This window comes from Boeremia exigua (genome assembly GCF_020726555.1).
Source record: "Boeremia exigua strain MPI-SDFR-AT-0100 chromosome Unknown C7974scaffold_9, whole genome shotgun sequence".
NCBI lineage: Eukaryota > Fungi > Ascomycota > Dothideomycetes > Pleosporales > Didymellaceae > Boeremia > Boeremia exigua.
The window spans coordinates 771492-786524 of NW_025763526.1; the positions used below are offsets into that span (position 1 = coordinate 771492).

The following is a 15033-nucleotide window of genomic DNA, read 5'->3' on the forward strand; positions in this document are numbered from 1 at the left end:
GAGTGTTGATGCCTCGTCCACCGCCCGAGCAGAGTGGGGACCAAATGTAGAAACAAGCCCGCTGATGAGGCCCACCCATGAGACTCCCAAATGCTCCCACCTGGCGCAACCCAGACCAAAAATGAAGAAGCCGTGCGAAATCGTAGCCGATATGACAACCATGACCGTATCGCAACCGTAAGTCATGCCCTCCTTTTCGTCCTTTCCAAACATAACAAACGACCTTTGATCATTGACCTCTTGTTTCGCCCGCGAGCACGAGAGGCAAAGCGAAGCGCATCAGACCGTCTAAAGCGCCATTGATAGTGCTGAGGCAATTCGCGATCGTAGTACTCGTTACAGAGGTCGTGCGCTGCTTTTGCTAGCAAAGACTGGGGAAGGGGTGTTGGTGTACAAATGTCGAAGAGTAATCGGGTTGCCATGAGCGCGAAAGCGATTTCGAATATGCTGGGGTCGGACTCGCAAAGAGAGATCGGCGTCTGGACTCGGGAGGAGTGTCGCTGTTTATCGGCGCCCGAACCTGCTGTAGATGTTGTTAGTATGCAGTCAATCAGTAAGAAGGATAAGAACAGCCTTCCACAATCAGCTGTTACTAAACTTGGGTACGTACTTCTGTTTCTTTTCGGCGGGTTTCAGGATCTGTGAAGAGAGGGTTAGTCACTGGTGGTCAAAGACTCGAGAAACATACCTGGAAAGAGCATAGCAAGCTCTCGTCAACGCTCATCATCGCACCTGCGTTGTCAAATTCACCACAGTAGTTTGGCGCACTGAACAATGTGACGAGTTGACGCTTGGAGAAGAACTCGTAGCCGTCTTCTACGACCTGATGAGCACGACAGATCAGGTCCATGTCGTGTTTTTGCAGGAATCGTGACACAACGTCGGGACCGAATGTGAAACTGACACCTCTGTCGTTTTCGCTCCAGCCGGTGATATCCTTGTCAGGGTCAGACCACAAAAGATCGCAGAGAAGACCGCAGTCGGGAATCTGCACGAGTTAGTCTGGAACGATTAGGTTACGGATATTGCGGAATCGCTCACATCGGTAGGTCGCATGACCCGCCTGATCTGCTCCATGGAGTTCAAGTCAGGGCTCAAACCGCCGTGCATGGTGAAGATCTTCTCGTCGATGATAGCTGCAATGGGCAAGCAGTTGAAGCAGTCTGTGAATGTCTTCCACAGCTTGATATTGTATCTTCGCTTGCACTCGTCGTAGAAGCCATAGATGCGATTGATCGAGGCGCATTCGTGGTTACCACGGAGAATGAAGAAGTTTTCTGGGTACTTGATCTTGTATGCGAGAAGCAGGCAGATGGTCTCTAGCGACTGCTTGCCGCGGTCGACGTAATCGCCGAGGAAGAGATAGTTTGCCTCGGGAGGGAAACCACCGTATTCGAAAAGCCGAAGCAAATCATAGTACTGGCCGTGAATATCTCCGCAGATCTAGGTTGATCGCTATCAGTGAGGTTCTTGAGACTATAGGTTTCCACTGACCTTGATCGGTGCCTCGAGCTCGAGGAGGATGGGCTGCGAGATAAAGATCTCTCGCGCCTTGGTGCACAGATAGCGGATCTCAGTCTCAAGCAGCTGTACCTGCTTGCCGGGTCTGCTGCCCCTGACCTCGAGGAGACGGTCTATGATGGAGTCGAGATCTACCTCGTTTTCCGCCATAGCTGTGGCTTGCTACTGGCTTGGTGTAGGGTGTGGGAGGAGCAAGGGAGAACCTCGCGCGGGTGGGGTCGGAGAGAGAGAGCGCGTTGACTCGAAAGTTCCTGTCCCTGAAAATCCGATGTCAGCATGGAGGGCTCTATCGGCACAAGGCCGCATCGCAGTGACAGGCGTGTATGACGTGTAGCCTTCCGCGCACCCACGTCCGCTTGCGGGAGGTCTGGAAGAGGGGACGCAGTGAGCGGGGCTTCAACGTACCTCAAGTGCAAAATGCCGGTCCGTGTAGACGCTGGTCGCTAGCGGTGGGCGCTGTTTGGAGAATGGCTCGAAGCCCCTCAGAGACGCCTTGCGGCAGTGCTAGGCCTACTAGACGCTAGGGATGACTTGCGGGTCGAGGTCGTCAATTGTGCACGTGCTCACGAGTATACCTGTGCGAGTGGTGTGGTGGGCGGTTAGGGGCGCGATGGGAGCGGGGCGCTGAGGCGTTGTTGTGGCCGAACGGTGTCGAGTGGGATGCTGAGGGACGGAACCTCACCGCCTGGTTGCGATGTGCGATGCGGGGTGAAAAGGTGGCTGCTGCGTAGTGGCGCTCGATGGTGCACGGCAGGGAAGTGCGTCAGAAAGCTTTGCTACTCGAGAGTCGGGGCAGGTGGGTGGTGCGAGTGGTAGAGCGTCGCCGTGTCGTAGTTTTGCCTGGATTGTTTCGCCTTGGGCTAGCTTGGCAGAGAAGTACGGAGCTAGGCTCAACTGAGAACGCGCGGCCGACGACGATGAGGGAAGCAATGGCAGATAATTCAAGTCTTCTTGAGGGCTGAGGCAAAGAGAGTGTCTGAATCCGAAGGAAGCGAGACTCTCACGCCTGGAAGCAGGGCCTGCGCTGTGCCGCTCAAGCGCTCTGTCATCATCCTGGATGCACTGCCCACTCACGCGCGTTACAGTTCGACCCAACATCTAATTCGTGTGCGCTCACGAGTCCAGCCCGCGAGCAGGGCATAGTAAGGCCCCGCCAGAGGCCCTGCTCGCTGATGTTATTATGAAGTTGTAACCACGTTCATCTTCTGTGACTGTCTATCAGCAGCCCAGAGACAGTGAACTCTGTGTGTCGTTCTAGGTTTGGGCGCCGGCTCTCAGGCAAGCTCGGCGCGTCCCCTTGTACGCACCGAGTATTTATATGCGCCAATGCAGCAAAACCACCACACAAACTGTTTCACCCTTTCAACGAACGCCGGTCCAAAGATACTCAGCGTTGCCTGCTTTCGAAGCACGACGGTTTCTTAGCGCTTGTCAGCCATCTATAGCTTCGAGTAAAACTAAGCAGGAAGTCCATGTACGCTCAGCGCTTACGAATCTTGCAATGGGAATCATCGTTACATTCGACCGTGCAGCTACGTAAGATCGTGTCCAACTATGCGCTCTTCATTATGCAATAAGTCAAACAACGCCCCTTCTTTGCCCACCAGCCACGCTAGACGAGCCATGATTGCCAACCGAAAGCAGGGAGTCTTCCAAATCCAATCAACGCCATGAAATGATTAATGATACAGTCCAAGTTCGTCATGACAGGTCCATTGAACCACGCAAAAATGCAAGCACAATCAGCCTTTTGAGGAAGAGAATGCCGCCGGTGTATCGATATAGATGGGAGCAAGCGCAGAAGAACAACGAGCGTGACGCAGGCGCTCAGATCTTCCAAATACGAAACCCAACCAACGCCATGCAAGAGAGAAATGTTCTGCGCAGAATGAAACAGTAGAGATGCGCCAAAGTCCAGAATAACTTGACACATAGTAAGGTGTAGGCGCAGGTTGCAGAAAGAAAACGCAAATCTTTTGGGTATCGCAAAAGTCATTAGATCAAGGTGGTGTGAATGTCAGCCTAGTGTGCGGCCTCCTGAGACAATACCCTGGCTGGGTGTCCGGGGTGGCGCAGGTCTTATTGTAGGCGAATCGTACACTCGCTCTGGAGAAAGACCCGACGTTGCTGAGTCCCAAGCTTCGTCGCCCAATGCACTCAGCCAGGTGTTACCGAAATCTTGCCGAAGCGCCTCGATCTTCTTTTTGTAAAGGTCATTGCTCACATCGAACTCCTGCTCGGGGAGCTGCGGGGCCTTGCTATCGGTTGTAGTATCGATAGGTGGTAGTTGCTGGTGAGTGGTATGGGCTTTGTCTATAACAACACGCTCGTCCAGAGAAACCCTCTTGACTGGATCGCCAGTGTTATTCCCATGGTGTGGTTCATCGAAGCGAGGTTTGTCTTGGACTGTGACGGTCGTGGTAGGCTTTTGGATTCTGGGTGGTGTCCTTGCCGATGTATCTTCATACGAGAAACCAGCCAGGCCTGAGCTAGCTGCCTGTTGCGCCGCTTCAGTCTGTGAAAGCTCAACAATCCTTCGTTTAGGACCCTTCTTTTTCCGCTGTGAGCTTTGTGCAGCTTGCGAGCTTCGCGCACTTTTCTGGCGCTGCAACGAGCCCGAGCGTCTGAGCATTTCAGAATCATCAGTCGTAGAGTCAATAGCTTTGACAACCTTTGGTGGGACATGAGGCGGGGGCAATTCATCCTCTACTGGCGGCTTGACGATAGGGACTCCAGGAAGTTCAGGCGCTCGATCGACAAGTTGTTTCCTCTCGGTATTACTGGGTCCTGTGGAATCGATTATGACATCCTCGGTGTAGCCTGGTGTTCTGCGGAACAAGTTGAAAATTGTCACTCGGTAGTTGGAGTATGTTTTGCAGAACGGGTTGCGATGGACGTAGATCTCGGTAATATCGGGTATAGCAGTGAGGCGAGCCAGTTCGGTTGGATCCGTCAAGTTGTTATCTCTGAAGTCGACACGTTCTAACGACAACAGGCGCTCGATGCCAGCTAGCGATGACAAGCGATTGGACCGCAGGTTCAGGGTGGTGATCGCAGGCAAAGGATTACGAGCCAGAGACTGCAGCCCCTCGATCATGCAATTCGAAAGGTTGAGAGCTCGTAGGCAAGTCAGGCTGGCCAAGCTATCTGGAATTTCGCTGAACAAATTGGCAGATAAATCCAGCGACTGCAAGGTGTTTGTGAGTGGCGCAAGACTGTTAGCAGATATGTTCGTGAGCGCGTTGTCAGCCAGACTCAAATGTCTCAAGAAGCGCCATTTTGTCGAAGGGAACCATCCTAGGGAGAGAAGATTTGACGAACTTCCCCTAGGTGTGTTTGAACGCACGCTGGAAGCGGAGCTACCGGAAGAACGTCGGTAGTTGGGGGCGGTACTCCTCGAGTGGCTGTGACCGTGACCAGAGCCGTGTCGAGAGCTGGTGGGACGAGAAGGTGACGAGCTTCGCTGGCGCTGGGCTCCGCTTGCCTTGCCGTTATGGTCGCGCATGATATCAGAATTGCGAGGGCTCGATCCTTGCTTACTGATAGCATTGGGTGATGAGGGCGGGGATTCTTCGGATCGGGCTAGATGCGCGTGTCTTGCAGTAGGGCTCGCAGTAGGCCAGGGTCCCGAAGGCGAATGAGGTGCTTTTGCGGATCGTCTGCGGCGCTTGTCAATGTCGTCCAGAACTATGTTGATAAGAAGGTCGGCGGGATCGTCAACACCTGCTCGCTTCACAGTAAGGCTGCGGAGATTCTCAGCGAGTCGGTCCCATCCATAGAATTGCCGGAAATCCACATCGTAGATTTCGAGTGCGGTGACATTTTTGAAGGCAAAAAGAGGCACAGCAGTGTCGAATGGAAACTCCTCGTACCCTGCAATCAGGCGAGCTTTGTGATCTGGAGCCAAGCGCAAGCACGGAATCTTGGTAAAAGCAGAGTATAGGTATCTCAGGTCCTCCTGCAGCAGAGCTTTTTGCTTTTCAGCTTTGGCTACGCTATTGGATCCAATCCGCAGGGTCGACCACAGCGACGACATGCCTGACATGACGCTGCGCACACTCGACACCGAGTGAACCGAGTTTCCATCCGAGGTCTTATGCCTGTGTCTCTGAGTGTTGCTGAGGAACGATACATAATTGGTAGGCGAGGCATCTGTGTGGATGTTCTCCAGACGCACGTTCATGGGTCCTACCGGGATGGCGGTCTCTTCGAAACGCGAGAGCAGGTAGAACAGATGGTGTGGCGTAAGAGTCAACTTTGCCGGCTTGATCGTGGGTGAGGTGAAGGTCAACGAAGGAAGCGAGAGCGCCGCAGCCCAGACGCTGGAAGACGAGGAGGCTGGGGGGCTCGATGGATCGGTCGGCGAAGTCGGAGAGAGCGAACTGGCCTGGCCATGTTTGGGAGCTTGTCGCTGCAATTGCAGGGCATTGGCAAGCGCCTTCTCGTGTGTCCGTACAAAGTACGCCAAGTTCTGTTGCATATCAGCAGCCGTCATAGGGGTAGCGGTCAGCGTGCACACGCACTCTTATGAAAACCTGTCCATCCTCTGTGTCCATGATTTATGGCTGGCAGATACCGACTGCATAAAGAGCTCCAGGCAAGAGTGAAGATATGCAGAAAACGGAGGGACGGCCGCTACCGTGGAGACCGCGGAGGAGGGCTCAGTCGTCGAGGCGGTACTCGCTCGGTATGTCGTGTCGCGGGGCCTTTGCAGAGCGCCTACGTCGTGATACGAGGTCACCTAGATGCTAACGGGGCAGTCAGCAGTGAATACAACCTTGCGGCTGTGGGCGCAGTTGCCGCATAGCATTGTTGCTGCCCTGCAAAGCCTTGGCAGCGCAGTGGGGGGTGGACTCGAGGGACATACTGTTTGACTTCCTCCTGATGGCCTGGCTAAGGTGCCCTAGGTGACGGAAACAGCTCTGGCGAAGCAGCCAAATATTATGCAGCGGCGGCGCACGGAAGGACAGCCCACTGGAGGCGGCGGGTTGCACAGGAAGAGCAGCTAGGCTGCGTGTCAAGCGGCCGGCCAAAGAGAGGTGCAGCGTTCGTGCAGGATGCACAAGAGTCCGAACTGCGCCCGCAACACTGGTCAGGAAGAAAAAAACACAACTCGGTGCACGCGCTCGCCGATGCAGCAGGGTGCAAGAACAGGAGGGCGTCGACGCTGAGGCAGCGCAGGGGGCGCGTCTGTCCACAATATGAACAGAGAAAGGCGCAGGTGAGCGGCCGTATGTCGAGAAATTAGATGCCCTTTCCGACAGCGGGCTGCCGCGTTCAGACCTCCCGGGGCGATCTGGAGGGGCTTAACGACAAGGCTTGCGCAACACGGCTGGCGGCGCGTCTAACGCTCGATAGTCCTCACGGTACTCAAGTACAGATCAAACACAACAGGCAAGCTGGCAACAATATGGGCCGCAGAGCGAGAAGGAGCAGCACACCACAAGCAACAGGTCAGCCCAAAGCCAGCATCACAGCAAGCAGGCCCTTGAGACCAGTCGATAGACTTGTGCCCCCAATTGGTCGAGCCGAAGCCATGCGGCGCTAGTCTGACCACCCATGTCCACGGCCCTCTGCGCTTGGATCTCGCACGGTTGCAACTCCATGGTCGGGTATCGTGGGCATCAACGAGACTTTGCACTTACTCAGGGCCTCTATGGCGCACCCTGCGTCGCCCGGGAGTCTTGCCACAGCTATGTGACGGGCGTGCACTCGGCGACAACAGTGCGCCAGTTCGCTGCCGTGCAAGCGTCCACATTGCAGCATGCGGCAGGTGCGCGCTGAAGGATGTCGCGATGGATTTCCCAGCCATGGCTTTCCTCGAAGGGTTGCGCCGAGCACCACCGGCTGGGATGCGCTAACCGATTGTCAGATACGAGCTCGGGGGAAACGAGGATGAGGCCATCTTCACTGTTCGAGCCTCGAGCCTAACGGCCGACGGCTGCAACATGATGATAGTGATGGGTGTCTCCCGCTCTGCTCATCACAAGCTTGCACGCTGAGTCTTGAAGCTTTTGCATGCTGGAAAAAGCTGCGCTCCACTTCGCTCAACAGCCCTGCGACACACGGTTACAATGGTGGTCAATTTGTTGTCGCACAGGCCGTGCATCATGAGCACATGAGGCAATCTTGAACGTGCGACGAGTCAGGTCAGTTTGGTGTTTGGTGGGACCTTCGCACCTTAGCCTGCGTTCGACGCGTCCTTCGATTCCGCCCTCGACCATTCTACACGCCCGAGAGCGCCGACTGCTGCAAGATTGGGGCGTCTCCCTCTCTCGCTGCTTTCAGAGCGCTCCAGATATGCCTTAACAGGCAGTCCACGAGACTGCTCATCTGACTCCTGTCAGGCATTGCAATCCTGCGGCTACCGCGCTGCTGCACGCTGATACGCGAACCGAGTAACACAGGGCCTTGGATATCAAACCACACACTAGCGCTGGACCCTTGCAATCCTCCTCTCCCTTCTCCATCAACCGACACCACTCAGAGCCTCTGACAGCTTGCGTCTTCGCTGTGCACAGGCCATGCACCGCCTACAAGGGTGCTCGCAGCGCCCATTTGCAGATTTCGAGATTAGCTCGCTACAGTTTCACAGCAACTGGACGCGCCTCGTGCAACCAATATGACGGGCAGTGGATCGTCGTGCTTGACGAGCATGGTTCGCATCATGTCTGTTCCCATCTTCCCGCAACTCAGACCACGTTGATGCGCGTACCCTCTTAAGAGGGCACGTTTCGATAAACCTCCTTGCCCCCACTTGCCTTTCCTGATGACATCCGGATATCAGCAATTAGATCCCAGCCCGGTGGCGCACATTGAGCTTAGCCGAATCTCTGACTGCCCCTCAACACCAGAGGGGCAACTCGTGCTACATACTGCATGTACTTCGGACCTCGATCGCGCGATCCAAACAACCACTCTGCCTGACAACCTGGCCTGAACCCTCACGATTGGTCACATCTATTCCTAGTGCAGGCTAGATTCCGTCGTTACCGCTGAGTGACATTTCCTTCACTGCCGTTTCATGCAGTGCAACAGCTCTGGCATACCTCGGGTTTGTTCGATCTTCACCGCTAGATCGGATTGCCGAGCCTGCAACAGCCCCGTGGGGTCCAACACCTCCGACTGGAATTCAGGGCTTATCACTGGATGCTGTGGGTGTCCGGCAGCCTCACCATTCGGTGGAAGCGCTAACTGATCACGTCGCATCCACAACCTTGTAATACTCTGCCGCGATTTATTTACCTGCATTTATGCGGAATTTTTTCAACCACCATTTGATGCCAATTCGAAGACATTCAAAGCTTCAAAGCTCCCTGCTACAATATTCGCCCATTTGGCGGTGAAGCCTTACGCTCGATCTTCAGATCTGCAACAAACAATTACGCATCATCTATGCACGTTGTACTTTTTGGGCATGTGAAGGCGTGCCCAACGTGCTCCAAGCTGATGGTTACGGCCCTCGGCCATGTGCCGGATTCTGCGCGGTGCCGGTACCCAGCCACTCGAATCTCGTGTTGACATCATTGTGCAGCGTAGGACTTCCCCACATCTACACATTGTTTCAGGACAAGCTTTATCTCACTCCACCGTTGCTGTCATGTCACAACACCAGTGCGAGGCATTGTAGGGTTTTGGCCAATCATGCCATGACCGATCTGAGTTGGACACACCTGACGCCGTCTTCCTAATGCTAGCGCAAGACCTGCATTCTTTTGTACACGTCTCTTATATTGCTAAAAAGTGGGCTACAACTTGCTTATACCGAGGTTTAGGAGTGGGTTTGGCAAGGATTTGGCAAGGATTTGTAAGTACAAAGATTAACAGAAGACGACAGAATCTTTGACCGAAGAATTGAAATAGCTCCGGGCCATGCTGTGCAGATTCGGAAATCACAAGCATTTAGGTCCCGCCTTTCCTGCATGGTGAGAGTACGTCTTCAAAATGTTCCTGTAGCGTGTCTCAATGTCCAATCCCACCCCAACTACTGCGCGTCAAAATCAGGTCAGACCAATGACCTTCTCGCGACAGACTAGTTGCACGAAGTAAGCGCCGAAAAGTCGTTACAGCGCGATAGACAAGCACGAGTTTCCACGTTTGTATCTAGGCGCAGAATAGCATCAAGTCCGTGCTACACAGCTTGTGAACGTGTTTGGCCCTTGAGCTCTTGGCCAGAAATCGACTCAGTACACATTAATATACCACAACGTGGTAGTTCTTATTGCTTGAACCAAAAAAGGGGTGTGCTACAAGTAGCTACTGTTGCAATTCCTCTATCGCTCCATTGACAATGTCCCTGATCTGTTTCCACCTCATGACCAGCGTGTCCTTCTGGCCAATCCTGATACTGGGCGCGACAATACTGCTCTTCGATACCGATCTCCTCTTCTCCTTGTCCACCGCATTAGTCTTCAAGCCCTCGGCTTCCTCCATGATATCCATGACCTGTCTTGAGTACTTCGTCAACAAGCCCACCAGGTACCCATGTAGCCTCCCCTTCTCTCTATCTCCATCATCGTCGCCCCCAACAAACGCAGAATATCTTTTGGAATCGAGCACCACCAGTCGAAGCACCGCCTGCGTACGGTGACATATAATCTCTTCCCCGCCCGGGGAAAAGAGCGTGTAGTTCCCATAGAATCCGTCCTCTTTCAGAGCCTGTGTCTGCTCCTTGTCTAGCTGGGGAATAATGATGTGATCCAGCGGAATTGCATCGCGCATATTGCGCTCGAGTATGAACCCGTATTCCGCAAGCAGGAAGTCGTTTGTATGTGCGCCGTAGCTGACGAACACTTCTTCGCCAGCTTTGTACGCTCGGTCAGCGGTCACGCTGTATCCGTTGCTGTCGGCGCATGGATCGCAGCCCACGTCGCTGTGGTTGAAGTAGTCCATGAATGGGCACATGGCGTAGCAGTCGTCGCCAGTCAGCTTGTTCTTCCGCTTTGGCAGTCGTGGGTGCGAGTTGGGGAGGTCAGGGTAGTTCCAGTAGAAGGTTCGTGTGTTGACGATGAGCCAGGTGTATGTGAAGAGTTCTTTTGATAGTGAGGGGAGGTGAGGCGAGAGATCAGCCCAGTCTTTGTCGAGTTTTGCACGCTGATTTGTGAGGAGGATCTCTGCGGCGCGTGGAAGGAGGTCTTGGAGTTCTTTGTTGTAGTAGATGGGCATGGTGCTTCGGAAATCTTCCTCTGTGGGCCAGACAGCTTGCCAGAGGGCATATGTGTCGTGTGAAGGGTCCGAATACCATAGAGACAGTGACGCCGCAAGCTTGCCATGCACGGTGGCATTGTCCGGTAATTTGAGGGCCTTAACAGATGGTAACGCAACATGTATAAGTGATGTGTTCTTCACATGCACTATGCGCTCTCCTTTCTTGGTCATTTGGTCAGTGTTCTACTGTCGTCCGAATGTGTACTGACTTGAATATCTCGTGCTGCGACAATACCCATCCCACGGCCCACAAATTTGGCGGGTGCAATTCCATTGATAGTCACTCCATTAATCTCAGCCCATTCGACAAACTTGGTGTGCTCTTCGCCTGGGTCCAGTGCTGCTGCCATGTTGCTGCTTGTTCCTGCTGCCTTATGGGAATTGTCGGTTTCGCGCACGCACAACACCCAAGTGTGATGCTGGGAAAGTGACACAGCTTTTTGAGTATACTTTCCAATTACTTTGGAGTATTCGACTGTCGATAGGTTTGAAGGTTTCGAGTCACGAAGGTTCCAAATGGCGTGCTGTTAAGAAGAAGCTCGGTTTTTAAGCCAATCAAGTGTCGCGCGCGTGGAAATTTGACACTAGTTCTTAGCGTGCACATCTGTAAGGGCTTCACGTCATCTAGGACCTCTCAGAAGCTCGATGAAACGACATACATAGGCCCTCAAAGTCAAAAGTGTATATCTCATTCGCAGTAAGTAGGCCTCCGTAGTATCTATTTCCTATCGCATCCGGTTCCCTCTAGGTTACCTAGATGGTGCTACCCTACACGCAGAAAAGATCTGGCTTTCGGGTTGATGTCATGTAAGGATGACGTTATCGTCTAGCTCTATGAGCTTTGAATCATGGTGCGCTTGCCTTTGGGATACATGAGAAAGACAATCACTTGCTCCATTTCAGCATCGTTGAATCCAGAGGGGACTTTGGCGTTGGGGAAAGTAGTGAAGAACTTTGCAGTTGCAACACGGAGCTCCATCCTTGCTAAGTGGATACCGAGGCACACTGTTTGTGATTAGAAAGGACAGGAGAATATTTCGAACGACTCACCTCGTGCACCACCACCAAATGGCATCCAGGCATCGTTCATGTCTTTCGTGGGGGACTCCCATCGTTCTGGGTCGTACCTGTATGGTTGCTCAGTTCGGTTCGTCCTGATAATCGTGCGGACTGAACAAACCGTTCGGGGTCTGGAAAGACCTCAGGATTCCTGTGCATGCTGTATGCTTGGGTCTGCACGTCTGTACCCCCCGGCATCAGGTATCCATCAATCTCACATCCACCAGCTGGGACGACCCTCGGCAGTAAAGCCGGAGCAGCAGCGTAACATCTCAGTGTCTCGTAGATGACTTGGTTGAGGTACTTTAGCTTTTTGAGGTCTTCGTCTGAGTATCCTTCCGGAAGAGTCTGAAGCTCCGCGACCAGCTTCGCTTTGACGGCTTCGTTCTTACTTACCGCCCACGTCAGATACGATAAGGTGTGTGCCGTCGTGTCGCTACCGGCTGTGATATATGATTGCGCATTTGACACGATCTCGGCTCGTGGCATGGTTTCCTCCTTCGTATTGAAAAGCTTGCTGAATAGGCTGGGCTGGTGTATATCGGGCTGAGCTGCCACGATGTTTTCGTAACGGATGATAGATGTCTCCGCATATGTACGCATCCGCACATTCGCTTCGAAGGCAGCACTAAATTTTGGAATCGGGATGTACGATGCAAGTCGTAACACCGTCGGAAAGGTAAGACGAGCTCCGAGGTGACCGGCTATGTCCTGAAGATCCTTTGCATAAGCATTTACCTGCGGGTTACAATCAGTATGCTACTATTTCATTTTCTAGTGAAGGCATCAACTTACCTTGCCTTTCTCTAGCATCCGAAAGCTGTCACCAAACGTAAGCTCTCCAATCACATCAGTGCTGAAGAACATCCACCATTTCAAGACATCCGCAGTCCCGTTCATCTCCATCTCCTTCCCAATCTGCTCAACTGCTAGGTTCGCTCGTGCATGTACAACATGCTCGAAGCTCTTGAGACCACTATCCGAAATTGGCGCCGAAAGAAGTTTACGATGTCTTGCGTGAATGATTGGATCCCGTACGCTGAAGACATCAGGGATACCTTTTACACTACCAAAGGATTTGTACATCGTACTCTTGAGGAATGGACGATTGAAGGAGTGGATTTTTTTCGCCGCGGCGACTGAGCAAAAATCAACAGCACGTGGATTAACACGGACAACGTCACCTCGATATGGTAAATATCTACGCCATAACGTAACTTCGAGTCACTCACCATATTTTTCATGCAGCTCTTGAGTCCACGCAGGTAGTTCCCCACGAATCCAGTGGTATCTCGATGCCGCAGAAGTCCATCTCGTGTGCCAAGGACCAGGTACGGAAGAGAGGGGGCTTGTTGCTCGCTGAACCAAAGTCTGTAAAAGCATTAGCGGTGAAATTGGCCCCCAGGTCTTTGTATGAGTGATCGTTGCATCAAGCGTAGAGACAATCCCATCTTTGAAGGACAACCTACTGTGACTAGCTTTATCACTCCAATAAAGAGGACCGCAAGAGCGGGCAAAACGACTATGTGCATTTGAAGAGACACTTGTAGCAACTGTCTTTCTTGAGTGGCTCAACAGAAGTTAGATAACGAAGGAGATAATGCCAAAGTCAAGCTGATAGAAAATGAGCTTAAAAACTATCAGTCCAACGACGTCGCGCCAGCTTTTATGTATGCGCTTGGTAACACCTGAATACGTACCGGCCACGTAAAGAAATGCACTGTCGCACCACGCCCGCATGAGAGCGCTCACTGGACCCTGCCATGATGCGGGATTTTTTCAATTTGGCCTTCAATTGCCCTCTGCAATAGGCGTGTGCTTCGAGTTCGGTGCCTCATGAGTGCTGTGGACGAGGTCGAACGGTGTCCTCGGCTTCCGGAACGCCGACACCGAGCCAAAATTGTACATAAGCCCTCGCCATGGAGACACGTCAGTTGCCTGTTCTAGTAGTGGTGGGTCAATCATGATCTGCAAATAGCGTAAATCACTACAAAGTAGGTTAGTAATACCTGAGCTCCAAGAGTCCACGTTTGACCTGGGAGACTTGCTCAGATACGATGTACGACGCAGGGTTCAGGCATAGCGTCATACATCTCATCTAGTCAGTGGTCACATTGATACCCTATAGGACGTCAAAGCAGACATGGAAGCCATTCGGAGGCCTTCACTGTCAATCTGACTGAGGCCCTGAGGGCTCGCATAACCTGCCATCCGAGTGCTGCTAGTAATTCAAGTCTAAGAGTTATATCATTTGCTACCTACTAGATGTTATCAATTGAATCTTGGGGGGCAGCTTCATAAGCTCATTCATTCGTGGAGCAGACCGCACGTGTTTCTTGGGCTTGTGGTCATGACTACGAGACCCTTGAGGACCGATTTCCGACCGTCTGGATGCTTTCGGACAGAAATATGACACGCAGTGCTTTTCCGGCAGTGGAGCCGAGCATGGAACAATATCATGGACAAGACGTGCATCGATGCTCTTGTCGCTGCTTCCAATCAAACAGGTAGATTGTGCTGATGGAAATTGAGGAGTATGACCATCGGACCGATTCTGTGGCAACCACAAGCTATATACCTGTCGCAGTACACCTCGAGGTAGGTGAGTATCCAGGTAGTGGTCCACGTAATGCCACCCAAGCAATCATGTGACATTCTGTGCGGCTCGGAATCCACAATCTCGACGATTCATAGCCGGCAAGACTTGAGAAATCTCTGAGAAAAGGCGGTCTCCACGATGAACATTGCGCCTGCCCCCTGAACGTGGTTGTAACAAAGTTTGCGCCACATCAGGCGGGAGTTACTCGTGCCCTAAGATGCCCCACTCTACCCATCACGCCCAGCGGCAGGCTACAGGCTACCCGCTCCGAATATCGCATCTGCCTCTCCAAATACATAGTCGCAGAGCAATGTCATTGCTACACACATCAAAAGCCCGAAGCCGAGCAGACCCTATGTCAGCCCAGAGATCTACTCCGGGCTATCTTTCTGACCCGCTGCAGTCCCACGTCTTGTTTCTTAATGTCTGTAGCAGCTTTGTCGCAAGATCGCTCTGTCGCTTGAGGCGGCTAAGCTAGATGTTCCACTTCGGGTACGGCGCTCGGTCTTCGCACAACAGGAACTGCGACGCCTCCCGCTTTGGAGCTACGACACCATGTGTAGCTGCAGGAGCTTGGCAGAGGTGGAGGTAGGCACGAGCTGCCGGGGAAGTGGGTAAGAGAAATCCGCAGGTTGATGCCGGGGAAG

General features: G+C 52.9%; 4 protein-coding genes across 4 annotated transcripts; all 4 read right to left on the reverse strand.

Annotated features, from left to right (window-relative positions):
* Positions 1-45: 45 nt before the first annotated feature.
* C7974DRAFT_227827 (serine/threonine-protein phosphatase PP2A catalytic subunit) lies at positions 46-2009 on the reverse strand. Its single transcript, XM_046137313.1, has 6 exons — positions 1927-2009; positions 1495-1778; positions 1042-1443; positions 689-988; positions 611-639; positions 46-523 (listed from the first exon to the last, which is right to left on the reverse strand). Exons 2-6 carry the CDS (start codon positions 1669-1671, stop codon positions 505-507), a joined length of 927 nt encoding a protein of 308 aa, XP_045994673.1. The 5' UTR covers positions 1672-1778; positions 1927-2009; the 3' UTR covers positions 46-504.
* A 1470-nt stretch (positions 2010-3479) lies between these two features.
* On the reverse strand, positions 3480-6423 carry C7974DRAFT_227887 (leucine rich repeat protein). Its single transcript, XM_046137314.1, has 2 exons — positions 6045-6423; positions 3480-5992 (listed from the first exon to the last, which is right to left on the reverse strand). Exons 1-2 carry the CDS (start codon positions 6075-6077, stop codon positions 3539-3541), a joined length of 2487 nt encoding a protein of 828 aa, XP_045994674.1. The 5' UTR covers positions 6078-6423; the 3' UTR covers positions 3480-3538.
* Positions 6424-9710: 3287 nt separating this feature from the next.
* C7974DRAFT_399107 (uncharacterized protein) lies at positions 9711-11236 on the reverse strand. The gene is made up of 2 exons (XM_046142388.1): positions 10938-11236; positions 9711-10890 (listed from the first exon to the last, which is right to left on the reverse strand). Exons 1-2 carry the CDS (start codon positions 11076-11078, stop codon positions 9778-9780), a joined length of 1254 nt encoding a protein of 417 aa, XP_045994675.1. The 5' UTR covers positions 11079-11236; the 3' UTR covers positions 9711-9777.
* Position 11237: 1 nt separating this feature from the next.
* C7974DRAFT_399111 (cytochrome P450) lies at positions 11238-13979 on the reverse strand. The gene is made up of 8 exons (XM_046142389.1): positions 13879-13979; positions 13488-13774; positions 13257-13357; positions 13020-13158; positions 12583-12971; positions 11909-12525; positions 11779-11855; positions 11238-11733 (listed from the first exon to the last, which is right to left on the reverse strand). The coding sequence occupies exons 2-8, from the start codon at positions 13525-13527 to the stop codon at positions 11561-11563; spliced, it is 1536 nt and encodes a 511-aa protein (XP_045994676.1). The 5' UTR covers positions 13528-13774; positions 13879-13979; the 3' UTR covers positions 11238-11560.
* Positions 13980-15033: the final 1054 nt, after the last annotated feature.

What these genes read in the sequence shown, in the direction of transcription:
- C7974DRAFT_227827 (XM_046137313.1), bottom strand. Translation starts at nt 1,671, where the DNA reads ATGGCGGAAAACGAGGTAGATCTCGACTCCATCATAGACCGTCTCCTC. An exon ending in AGCTCGAGGCACCGATCAAG is followed by an intron (nt 1,444 to 1,494) that starts GTCAGTGGAAAC and finishes CGATCAACCTAG; the next exon opens with ATCTGCGGAGATATTCACGG. An exon ending in GCTTGCTATGCTCTTTCCAG is followed by an intron (nt 640 to 688) that starts GTATGTTTCTCG and finishes CTCTCTTCACAG; the next exon opens with ATCCTGAAACCCGCCGAAAA.
- C7974DRAFT_227887 (XM_046137314.1), bottom strand. Translation starts at nt 6,077, where the DNA reads ATGGACACAGAGGATGGACAGGTTTTCATAAGA. An exon ending in ATGGACAGGTTTTCATAAGA is followed by an intron (nt 5,993 to 6,044) that starts GTGCGTGTGCAC and finishes GATATGCAACAG; the next exon opens with AACTTGGCGTACTTTGTACG.
- C7974DRAFT_399107 (XM_046142388.1), bottom strand. Translation starts at nt 11,078, where the DNA reads ATGGCAGCAGCACTGGACCCAGGCGAAGAGCACACCAAGTTTGTCGAA. An exon ending in TCGCAGCACGAGATATTCAA is followed by an intron (nt 10,891 to 10,937) that starts GTCAGTACACAT and finishes CAAATGACCAAG; the next exon opens with AAAGGAGAGCGCATAGTGCA.
- C7974DRAFT_399111 (XM_046142389.1), bottom strand. Translation starts at nt 13,527, where the DNA reads ATGCGGGCGTGGTGCGACAGTGCATTTCTTTACGTGGCCG. An exon ending in TGCATTTCTTTACGTGGCCG is followed by an intron (nt 13,358 to 13,487) that starts GTACGTATTCAG and finishes ACTTCTGTTGAG; the next exon opens with CCACTCAAGAAAGACAGTTG. An exon ending in GTCTTTCCAGACCCCGAACG is followed by an intron (nt 11,856 to 11,908) that starts GTTTGTTCAGTC and finishes GCAACCATACAG; the next exon opens with GTACGACCCAGAACGATGGG.